General features: G+C 39.2%; 1 protein-coding gene across 1 annotated transcript in view; it reads left to right on the forward strand.

Annotated features, from left to right (window-relative positions):
- prkd1 (protein kinase D1) overlaps positions 1-7,439 on the forward strand; it is a 46,709-nt gene extending 39,270 nt beyond the window's left edge. The window contains exon 23 of the mRNA XM_063908054.1: positions 1,392-7,439. Coding sequence (XP_063764124.1) covers positions 1,392-1,625 — 234 coding nt within the window. The 3' untranslated portion in view covers positions 1,626-7,439. The remainder of the gene's footprint in view (positions 1-1,391) is intronic.
- Positions 7,440-11,393: the final 3,954 nt, after the last annotated feature.

Consider the following 11,393-nt stretch of genomic DNA (forward strand, 5'->3'; position numbering starts at 1 on the left):
AATGATGATTAGTGTAAAACCACATAGAGGAAACTGTCCATTGCCCCAATATCACAACTAGAGTCTGAACAAACAAGTTGAAGCTAAAACAAACAACTCATTTCAACCTAAAATTTGTGTCAATATTAAATTCAAAGCTCTGGGATTTGTCAATTGAACGTTGATGCACGTATCCATGGATTAAAGACCTATTATTAACAAAGAATTACAGCAAAAGTTCCTTTTTGATTTGATTTGTATTGTTTTCTTTGAATGTGTACATTTGATTTAAGACCAAATTAACAAACCAGAAGTTGTTGAGTGTCTGTTCATTCCTGGCTTTGCAGACAGAGTTTGAAGGTCTCTTTTCCTATTGTTCCCTCGCCCTATACAACAGCGTTCTTATCACGTGACCTCGAACACATGAACGTCCATACTTTGGTCACATGTCACGGAGCCATCATTGTTTAGGAAGACATTGTTGAGATACTGTTGAAAGCTTAAAATGGACCTATGAGAGTAGATTTACCCGACTGATAATTGTAGGAAAGAATTACCCCATGGTGGTACTACGGGAACTAATGATGGTTCATCTTTTGGGGACCTTGAATATAAAGTAAGTTCTATGATAATTTGACCACATTTTGGCCTAAAATACTTATCACAGGACTGACCTTCCATACTTGGGTCACTTGAAGACCACTGAGCAAACTTCTTCTTTTGGGGAAGGCCATGTGGTTGAAAGCTCCTGATATACCTTCTAAAAAAACCCTAAAAAGTAGAGTTTTTTTTTTGTTAAAATTATATCTTTGACCCTCAAGTGAGAACAGACTTTCTGATAATGGTACTACAGGAAATCCTTATGGTTCATCCTCTGGGGACCATTACTGTAAAGTCATGTGTAGGATAATTTAGCCTGTAACTGTCAACATGTTTCCCTAAAATCCTTGACTGAGCTTCCATACTTGGGTCACTTGAACACTTCATCTTTTGGGGAAGACCATGTGGTCGAAAGCACCTGATATAGCTTCAAACAAACCTTAAAATTTAGATATTTTTTACCCTCAAGTGAGAACAGACTTTACCTGATGGTGGTACTACAGGAAATCCTTACTGTGTATCCTCTGGGCACCATCAATATAGAGTTACTTGTCTGATAATTGAGCCTTTTGTCAAGATCTGTTGCCCGAAATCCTTTCCCCACCTTAATCAAAGGTCTAAGGATGGAGGTTTGGGTCGTTGTAAAAGTTGTAAGCAATGTGAGATATCTGTGATTTAGGTGTAAATGAATACATTAAACCATAATATTGGACAGATGGATGATCCAGTTGACACTGCAAACATTAGCACATGGTTTAAATCAAACAGAATCATATCCAAGAAATGTAAACGTCCCAATAATTCTCCACCAGGACTACCAGATGTGGCTGGACCTGAGGAACCTGGAGTCCCGGATGAACGAGCGCTACATCACCCACGAGAGCGACGACCTGCGCTGGCACCACCACGCCCAGCTCAGCGGCCTCGACTACCCGCCACACCTGCTGAACGGCCCCCGCAGCGACAGCGGTCAGAAGGTGGAGCGCTACCAGGACCACCAGGAGGAGGAGCTGGAGACTCTCAGTGAGAGGGTCAGTGAACTCTGAGAAGGGGGATCTCCAAGCTGAGGACAGAAACAGCAAACGTAACAAAACAAAAAAGCACAACATTAAAGTCAGGAGACATTTTAAAGATGCATTGATATATAACATTTCCTTCACTGACAGAAAAAACTATTAAGGGTTCGATATTCGGAAGCATTCACTACAAACTAAAAATCATGACTCAGCATCTCATAGCTACACAGATATCTCTGAAAGTTAGTTTCTTGTTTTGGAATAACGAGGTCCAATCTTGTATTTGTTTTCTTGTTATTATGTCGTTACTTTTTTCACTGAAGCAGAAAAATACACGAAGCTCTGGGCCCCTCTCTGGAGGTCAGGTATGTCGCCTCGTAAGTTAAGTTCTAACAAAATCCATCGAATGTAGGTCAGTTATTCTCGATACTTGGATATGCTTCAGGAAAACAAACAGCCGACGTCACAGCGCTTGGTAGGCTTTCATTTATTTAGTTGACAGCTGATTGCTTGAAACAGATTGCTTGTAATAAGGGGGAATAGGAAGGGTGTATTTCAAGCTTACTATGTTAATAAGTTATTGGCCTTTTTTATTAACGAAGATTGACTGACATTCTTTGAAAACTACGCTCATTAACGCATGAATACTTGGTAATATATTTTTATTTAGGAAATGTGTGGGCCGTATAAGTTCAAGCTCAAAGTTTTATTGGTCACATGTTTGCAAAAAGAACATTTCACTTACAGGGAAATTAAAAGGGGGGCCATCGTTCTGTCTGTCACTGTGCAAATCACTGGAACCTGAATAAATAATAATAGTTTAAAACAGAAATTCCTTAAAGAGGTAATGCTATAAAAAACGGTCAAATAAATTCATTTAAATATAGTTTAAAATGCAGAAACGTGGCTGGAAATTTGTGCAGGTATTATGCAAAGTGCAAAGGTGCCAGTTATAGTCCACCGGAGTTGAGCAGTCTAACTGCACTGTGGAAAGAAGCTCCTCCTCAGTCTCTCAGTCCTAGCTTTGAGGCAACATTTTACTGTAGAATTAGCTGAGGGCCATTTCATAATGGACAACGGGCCGCAGTTGGCCCCCGGGCCAGAGTTTGGACGCCCATCCACTTAGATAATTACAAGAAAATTATCTCCATTTTTTTATCCTTTCAAGGTAAAATGATCATAATTAGAAAATGTGTCCCATAGAAGACCAAACTGTTATCTATAATGATATGATTTCTATGAGTAACTAAGGATTTCATTTGACTGTTTGTGATTGTTTTGGAATTATGAAACATGAATCTTATTTTTAGGATAGTCATAATCACTGATTTATTGCAGACAAAACAAGCACCATCAACATATCTATCATATATCTATCCCTCATCATAACAACATTCAGAATATAACTTCCTTACTTTGTAATTACAAAACAAGGAGGCTTAACTTTTGGATCTGGGACATTGGATAATGCTGAGTCATAATTTCAAAATAAAACACATTATTCTTTGCCGGTTTCCTTGATCCATGACTTATTGATAAGAAGACCTCTGAAATCTGCACTTCTCTTAGACAATCAGAGCATCAGATGTTAGGATGCAGCAGGTTTGGCTTGTTAGTGGGACACCTTCCCAGTTAATGCCTCTCTTGGATTCATCACTTTTCTACAGACCTCACACTGATGAAAATGAAAACAAGTCACAGCTTTAAATGATGTGGATCTTTTAACACAAAGTCGGCTTTCTTTGAAGATATGACCTTGTATAGAATATCATTAATTAACATTGAGATCAATGTAGTTACAGGGTAGGGTTAGGGTCCAAACCGCACAAAAACAAAATCCCCATCAGGGTTTTATCTTGAGCCATGACCAAGAAGTATTTATTTTGTGTGTGATGTGTAATGAAAGCTATACACGTGTTTTCTTTACTAAAACAAAGACCACTAAGTACAGTTGTGGACAAAAAACTGTAAATACTGACGTTGATTTCCATTTGTATTTTGTCTGTCTGAACGTATTTGTAGCATTTTGGAATTCAAATCCTCAATTGCTTAAAAAAAAGAAAAGAAACCAGTGCCAGAAAATACGGATATTCCGTGTAAGGCTGTCTATAGCTCTCTTATCTGTGGGTGTTGCCAACTGTGGCTTAACAACAAAAAAAGCTGCCTTTCACACGGTCTGAACGATTACCACCATCAGTTTGAAAAAGAGTGGAAAACATGTGCTTTACAAAAACAAACGGCATTGTGTGCGTGTTATTTTCAGTTGGAAAGGATGCTAACCTGAATGCTACGTAGCCGCTGTGAACAGAATACATGTTGTACGTTTCTCAGCACATTTACTGTTCAAAAGGTCCTGATACACACTGTTCTAGCTTCGTATGGGATGTCAATTCAAAGCCAAGGTCTCACCTCAAGCTTGCTGTTGTGTTTATTTCCAAATTGGATATCTTGGTTATCTTAAATGGCTTCAGGGTGAACGTCAAATGACTCGCATTCATCAGTATCCATTTTTTAGCTTTTGCTCGCTGCTTTTTCAACATGCTCTCTTGCTGTGTTTCAATCTGCACGCTTTTGTACTCACAGTAGACTGTTTTGAGCGCATGACGTTCAATATGTTGAGTCTGGAATTAGAAAACTTCTCACATTTACCAATCGCCATTTTAACTAAATAGCAGAAGTTGCAGCAACAGAAGTGGTTGCATGTTGCAGCACTAAAAGTGATGCATGAGTTTGCTTCACTATTTAAGTTACATACCACTTTAACTGGTTTCAAAAGGAAGCCACCATTAATTGCATTGGGTTAGTTTAGCAGTCTGTAATCATTGGTTCTATGAACAAACATGACATCTAACTAGCTAACAAAGCACACAGTTAAAGGTCATTAGCTTAACTTTAGCATTTGAATTTCAAAGTTAAACAACATTTTCACAATTTCTAAATATCACGTGAATCAAAATTGACAGGACAGACTTTCAAACGCTAGTTATTTTTGTACAAGTAACATCAGATAAGATAAGATGCACTTAAATGATCCCAGATTGGGACAGTTTTCATTGTAATACGGTTATTAAGATAAGAGAAATCTGATCCAGAGGGAGAATGCGTGCAACGGCAAAACGACAGAAATAAATATAAGATATACTTTATTGATCCCTTAAATGTCTTTACACACAGGGAGGATATACATGCACAAGCAACCACACACATGCAGGAGAGGTGGCAGAGCAGGGTGGCTGCCAGGTGCCCGGCGCCAGCGAGCAGTTTCAGGGTTTGGTGCCTTGCTCATGGACACCTCGGCAGTGGCTCAGGAGGAGAACTGGCAGCTCTCCAGCTACATGCGCACTCCATTTTTCCGGTAGAATCGGGACGTAAACCGGCGACCCTTTGAACCCCAGTCCAAGCCCTTGCAGACTAAGCCACTGCCGCCCTAATACATGTTTAGATTGGAGGTGTGCAACTTTTAAATGAACGGCAGAACAAATATTTCATAATCAATGGGTATTAAGGCTTCTTTATTTCCTCCATCTTGCTTCCATGCAGTAAAAACTGAACATTCAAAAGGTTTTCTATCTCTGGACTTGCATCATAAAACATGACTTCGAGGCTTTTTCCAAATCATTTGATGCTTTGCCACTCGAGCATTCAAAATGTATTTTCTCCTCCCACAGTCGTTTTCCTCCAGAGCACAGCGTGGGTGGCTGTAATGGCCGCTGCAAATTAATTGTAAAAGTTTATAGTTTATTGGCCTTTGTGCGGCTCAGTGGACAGTAATGGTTCACAAAAGGCCCCCCCCCCCCGTCATGCTCTGCGAGACGTCTGTTTACCGATAAGCAAGGCAAAGTTGAACTGCCACATTTTGAAGCAGTCCCATGCAGAGACGAAGAAGAACAGCGTGTATACGGGTTTGTTTTATTGTCATTGTGCCGCCATAGATCTGACAAACAAGGGCTGTTTCTCTGAAGCCTTCATGGCCTTGTCTTCTTCGTGCCTCTCTCGTTGATAAATGCTTCTGTCTGAATCTGAATCTGACTTTTCAGAATCCCCTGAAATGTCACGTATGTTTCTTTGTAAAGAGGTGACTTAACTTTCATTTGTTGAAATACTTGTTGTGTGTACAAATGTGTACGCTCTGCTAATGAAGGTGTAAACTGTAGAACACTTAAAGGCTTATATTGGGCGAACAGGTAATGGTACCAGTCATTTTTCCACAAACAATAAGCCAATAAGCAAGTTTGAATTTTCGGGCATTCGATCTGCAAGAGGGACTGCAGAAGATGTAGGAAGTTGGTCAGCCGATACACCTGTTATCCTCATTGCAATGTATATTTATAATAAACCAAATCAAATAGGATACACCCCACTGCGAATGCTTGATTGTATTGATATATATATTTATATTTATTACATCTGTTGCGGCAAAATCTGTATATATGAGGAGCCAGAATTAGACGGTAAGGCTGATTTGAACTGATTTGGCAGCAGAAATGAGTTGTTTATTGTACAGAAGTTAAGGTTTACCTGCTACGGAGACATTAGAACCACCAGTGAATAATCAAAGGGCTTCTTAGATTAGACTGTTCACACCAGGGATGACACCCGTACAGATCGCTGCCGTTGACGAGAATCAGCTTGGTATTTTTTTTAGATTTTCAGCACGTAGCAGGTCCTCTGGAGTCGGAGGGGGATCTTGACGAACTGGAAACGTGAGGAACAAAACTTCAGGAAGTCACTACTCCCGACAAAGAAATAGTCCCATGCAACTTTTTGAACAGGTCAAAGAAAATACTTACACTTTTTCCCGTAACTATTGCACAAAGCCAGGCTAACTTTCAGATTTGTTTCTATCCAAATGATGAGAGCTGTATGGATCTCTTCATCCTATCCTCAGCAAGAGAGGTCATAATGTTCTTTCAGCATGAGTTCCCTTTTAAATCCAATCCGTGATCCACATTACTCCAATGTTCTCATGGTTCAATGCTCACATATATTCTCAATTTATGATTTGAAAAGAAGAAATTCACACTATCACGTTACCATATACGCTCTAGAGTTTCGTTCTCTCAAGTTGTTATCTTAAGGTTTTGGACGTGTGTTTCTCTTGATATAAACTAACATTGTTAAAGATTGGTAAGGGCTACCGTCGCAGTTCATATTGCAAAACAACACCGAGAGGTGGACGTTTCAAATGTAGTTTGATTGGAAAAATCCATTCAGCCACTGCGGTGAAATCAATGCTAACATAACTGAGGGCGAAGCTTTCAAGGAGTATAACATCTGCTGGCTTCAGCTAGGTGATTAGGAAGTTAAGAATATGAAACATTTGAAAAGGTCTCATTCATTTTAAAGAAATTGAACCAGGGAACGTCGAACCCTACAAGCATGAATACTCTGCCATATTTACCTCTGCTTAATTTACAAAGTAGATCCATACTTCTAAAACCTATTCTAGGTCAGATTTAATTTAGATTTGGGTATATCTAGAAGACCCACTTTCAATGGATACCACTGAAGATGTAGGGTTTTGGTTTTTGAATGTGAGTCGGGGTTAGGGTTAGGGTCAGGGTCAGGGTCAGGGTTAGGGTTAGGGTTGGCTGGTGTGTGAAAGGTCACAGGTTCAAAGCTGTGGTTATCCTCATGTAAAAAGAAAACACTGCCTGTAACCCCTCTCTGCGAGTGTGCTGGCTAAATCCCGGTCTATAAAATAAAGAATGCCACATGAACAGTTTGCTGCGTGTTTCAGCTCAGTATTAGTGGGGGCGGGGGGGGGACTCCTCTGAATGTATCCATGTTGCTGTATGTTTGACTGTTTCTCTGTGTGGCTTCACTCCTCTGTGCTCTCAACAACCTGCCTGAAGTGCTCACAAAGTGTTTGCTACCTGCAGGAACTTTAAACATGTATTTTTTTTCATGTTTGAATAAAGATATTTTAAAATCAACTCGATGTGACTTTTTGTTACGGAATTAACCTCACACGTATTTTGTGTGACCGGTGATACAGAATACAGTGTCGAGCTAAATGTCATCTTTATTTGAGTGTTATACACAGGTTTTAGTGCATGTAAATGGTCTGTGTTTCTCTCCCACACATGCCCCCCACCTGCCTCAAACACTTCCATTAGACTCCTTTGATTACTTCCGGTAACTACTGACGTCACTATGTTACATGTTAAGATATTTGTACTGCCTCATTTCCAAGGGTTATATTATTATATAGTCATATTTTATTTTCCTTTTTATCCATTACGGACACATTTAAAGTAGTCAAGCATCAGCGGAGACCCAATTCCAGATACTTGATGTACCACTGGGTACATTAGTAGTATAGTAGTACACTATATCATATATCATACACTAATTCCACTCAAACTTCACTAACAACTCCTTTGAATGAGTCAGTAGTACTGAAGTAAATGTGCTTCTATGCTAAGCTAGGCTAAACATCTTGCTGTTGTGGTATCTCCTCCGCCTTCACCCATCTTCACCAGAGTTTCAAACTGTTTCAAACTGTATGTAAATAGCCATTGCATGTGCAAAAGTTAGCAAAAAGTGCTTCACTGACCAAAAACAAAAGCAGTCAAACAAAAAAAAACAATACCAGTTCAGAAACAGAGCAACACTTACATGTTTGCTTCATAAAAACCCCAACAGAAGTCAATAAAGCCAGGACCGAATAAAACAAGAACACAAATAAAAACAGTTGAGTTAAACATCTCATTTAAAAGCTGTTTGGCTCTTACAGGCATGTCATGTTTTGCTTGCAGCCTGCAGGGGAGAGCTCCATGCTCCACGAGAGCTTTCTGTTTATCTCCGTGTTCAGGGCTGATGGTTGATGGTAATGTAGGGCGACGGAGAAAAGGCCTCGGGGGGGACGAGGCGGAAGCGGCTCTTTAGAGAGACAAGTGGGGAGAGTCACCAACACCGACTGATGGATGAGACACCGAGTGATCCCTCCTGACAGGAACAAACTGCCTTTTCATCCTCACGTTTTATATATTCAACATAATTCAAGATGTAGAAATGGAAAATATTTTAGTCGTGAGAGTCTTTTTTCGGAGACACTGAGGTAGAAGTGCTTAAAATCAGAAAACCTAAAACTGTTCTGAGGGTATATTAATGATGCTAAAGTTGGTACCACTTTACCTACACCAATTATGGTGCTGCAGCAGAAGTGCACTGCAATACTAAGAAATAAAAGACTGCTATTAGTACTGTGATACTGCTAAAAACCAACTCAAACTACAAACATTATTACTTCAACACTTCTTGCAGAACTAAGTTTACACCTCTGCACGTAATGCAATAATTATCTAAGTACTTCAAGACTACTTCTACTGCTATCAGAACTATAATACTGCTGATAATATAACATTACTGCAAAGCCTCATTAGTACTGCTAAGATTAAGACTACAACAACAAGAGTACGGGTCATTTTATTGCAGTACTTTTCGCAGTACGCCTACTACTGCTACTGCTGTAACATCTGCAATTCTACCTCAAAACTAGTATTTATATTGCTGCTGATACATCTACTCAAACTGTAAGGAGTACTGCAATAGCTATTTAAAGACTAAAAGACTCCTACTTTAAGTGTAACAAACATCCTATCATCACTATCATTGCTTTAAACGTCAGTACATTAGTATGCAGGTGTGCATGCACAAGAACACTGCTGCCCAAGGACTTATACAATTATAATACCGCTAACAACTCTACACATATTGATTGAGTCGTTTGTGCAAACCCACTACTTTGATGTGACTGGGGATTTACATGTTTGTACAATTTTAAACAAAGTATTTGAAAATTAAAAGGATTTTGAAACATGAAGGATAAATATGTGTATCAAAATTATAATAACTCGTGTTTAGCTGTACTTAGTTTGTCTCCTTTCGTTGTATAACTCCATTATGTTGTTATTCAAAATCAAAATGATGTTGAATTGTTTTTCTAAAAATACCCTTAAATATATATATTTTTAAGGGTATTTTTGGCGCTTGTATCTTTATATTAAATAAAATGCAGCACATTCAATCAGACAGATGTAATACAAAAATAGCTAAACATTTAATTGATTAAATTTAATTAATACATTTAGATTTTTGACGTACAAAAAACCACAAGATAAAACACAACCACTTCTCTCTGCAGGTGTGTGTTTTCTCTGATGGTGGATGTCGCCACAAGATGGCGCTCCATGAGAGGCAACTGCTTTCATCTGTGTGTGTGTGTGTGTGTGTGTGTGTGTGTGTGTGTGTGTGTGTGTGTGTGTGTGTGTGTGTGTGTGTGTGTGTGTGTGTGTGTGTGTGTGTGTGTGTGTGTGTCTAATGTTTTTTGTGTGTGTGTGTGTGTGTGTGTGTGTGTGTGTGTGTGTGTGTGTCTAATGTTTTTTGTGTGTGTTTTACGGTTGCTGTTGTGTATGTCTATGCGTGTGTGATTACCCATGGTATGAGTCTTTGTGTTTGTGTGTGTGTGTGTGTGTGTGTGTGTGTGTGTGTGTGTGTGTGTGTGTGTGTGTGTGTGTGTGTGTGTGTGTGTGAGAGAGAGAGAGAGAGAGAGAGAGAGAGAGAGAGAGAGAGAGAGAGAGAGAGATTCCATCCCGGTGTGTATTTTCTGTCTTTGTCATCTTTTTTTGTCTTGTGTATTTCTGTGTGTGTGTGTGTGTGTGTGTGTGTGTGTGTGTGTGTGTGTGTGTGTGTGTGTGTGTGTGTGTGTGTGTGTGTGTGTTGTTTTGTTGTGTGTGTTTGTGCCGCAGAAAGCGCCTCCCAACACCTACCGCGGTGCTTGTTGGGACACCGGGGGCCACATGAACACGAACACACACATTTAAGAAACAGCAGACAACAAAAACAAACAAGCCTCCCTATATGCCAATTAAAAAAACAGAGAGGCAGAGAGGCGGGTTTAAGACAAAAAACTGATTTATTTTAGAGACTCGGAGCGAGCGATTAAAGAAAGAAACGACGATCAGCAGAAGCGAGCGTCTTCGTTCTGCAGCTCGGAGGCTGAAGCCCGGCTAAATTTAACTCCGAATCACAAACATGACAAACCACCACAGAAGAAGAGTTTCCCCCAAAGTGTAAAAACACAGACAGGTTGTTGAGGTGTTTTCAGGAGCAAAACTTACACGTCCTTTAAAAGTGTCCCACGTCCTCACACAGGTGCACGGTTGGTACCAACATGTACACACACACACACACACACACACACACACACACACACACACACACACACACACACACACACACACACACACACACACACACACACACAAGTGAGTGTAAATGAGACCAGAGCAGCTGCACCTGTCCTGGTCGTGCTCGGTGTGTTACATGTTTAAATACTTCTTAGTGAAAATCGATAATAATAATAAGGTGATATCATAAATACAAATACAGTTCATACTATAGTCAATTTGTATTTGTTTATTGTTGTTTTTTCTACCAGATTGAATATTGTTTGTGTGCTGGACTTGATGTAAATTGCTTTGCATTATTGTTTGTACTTCTGTAAAGTAATATATATTCATTATATATTAAGCAGACCATACGTACCTGTATCATCAAATACAAGGTGTGTGGGAAATAATTCAAAATGTACAAAATACACATTTCACACATATGCATTAAATATAAATGAAAGAATGCAAAGTGTATTAAAATCAGCAATAATTATAATAACCTTACTCTACATGTTTGACAAAGTGCTCACACATATATAATAATATTTTTGGGGTTTAGAAGAATCTGTGATATAAACTGCAAATGTTTAACTGATGTTTATGATTTTAAAAACCAAAC

The sequence above is a fragment of the Eleginops maclovinus genome, chromosome 19 (genome assembly GCF_036324505.1).
Source record: "Eleginops maclovinus isolate JMC-PN-2008 ecotype Puerto Natales chromosome 19, JC_Emac_rtc_rv5, whole genome shotgun sequence".
Lineage (NCBI taxonomy): Eukaryota > Metazoa > Chordata > Actinopteri > Perciformes > Eleginopidae > Eleginops > Eleginops maclovinus.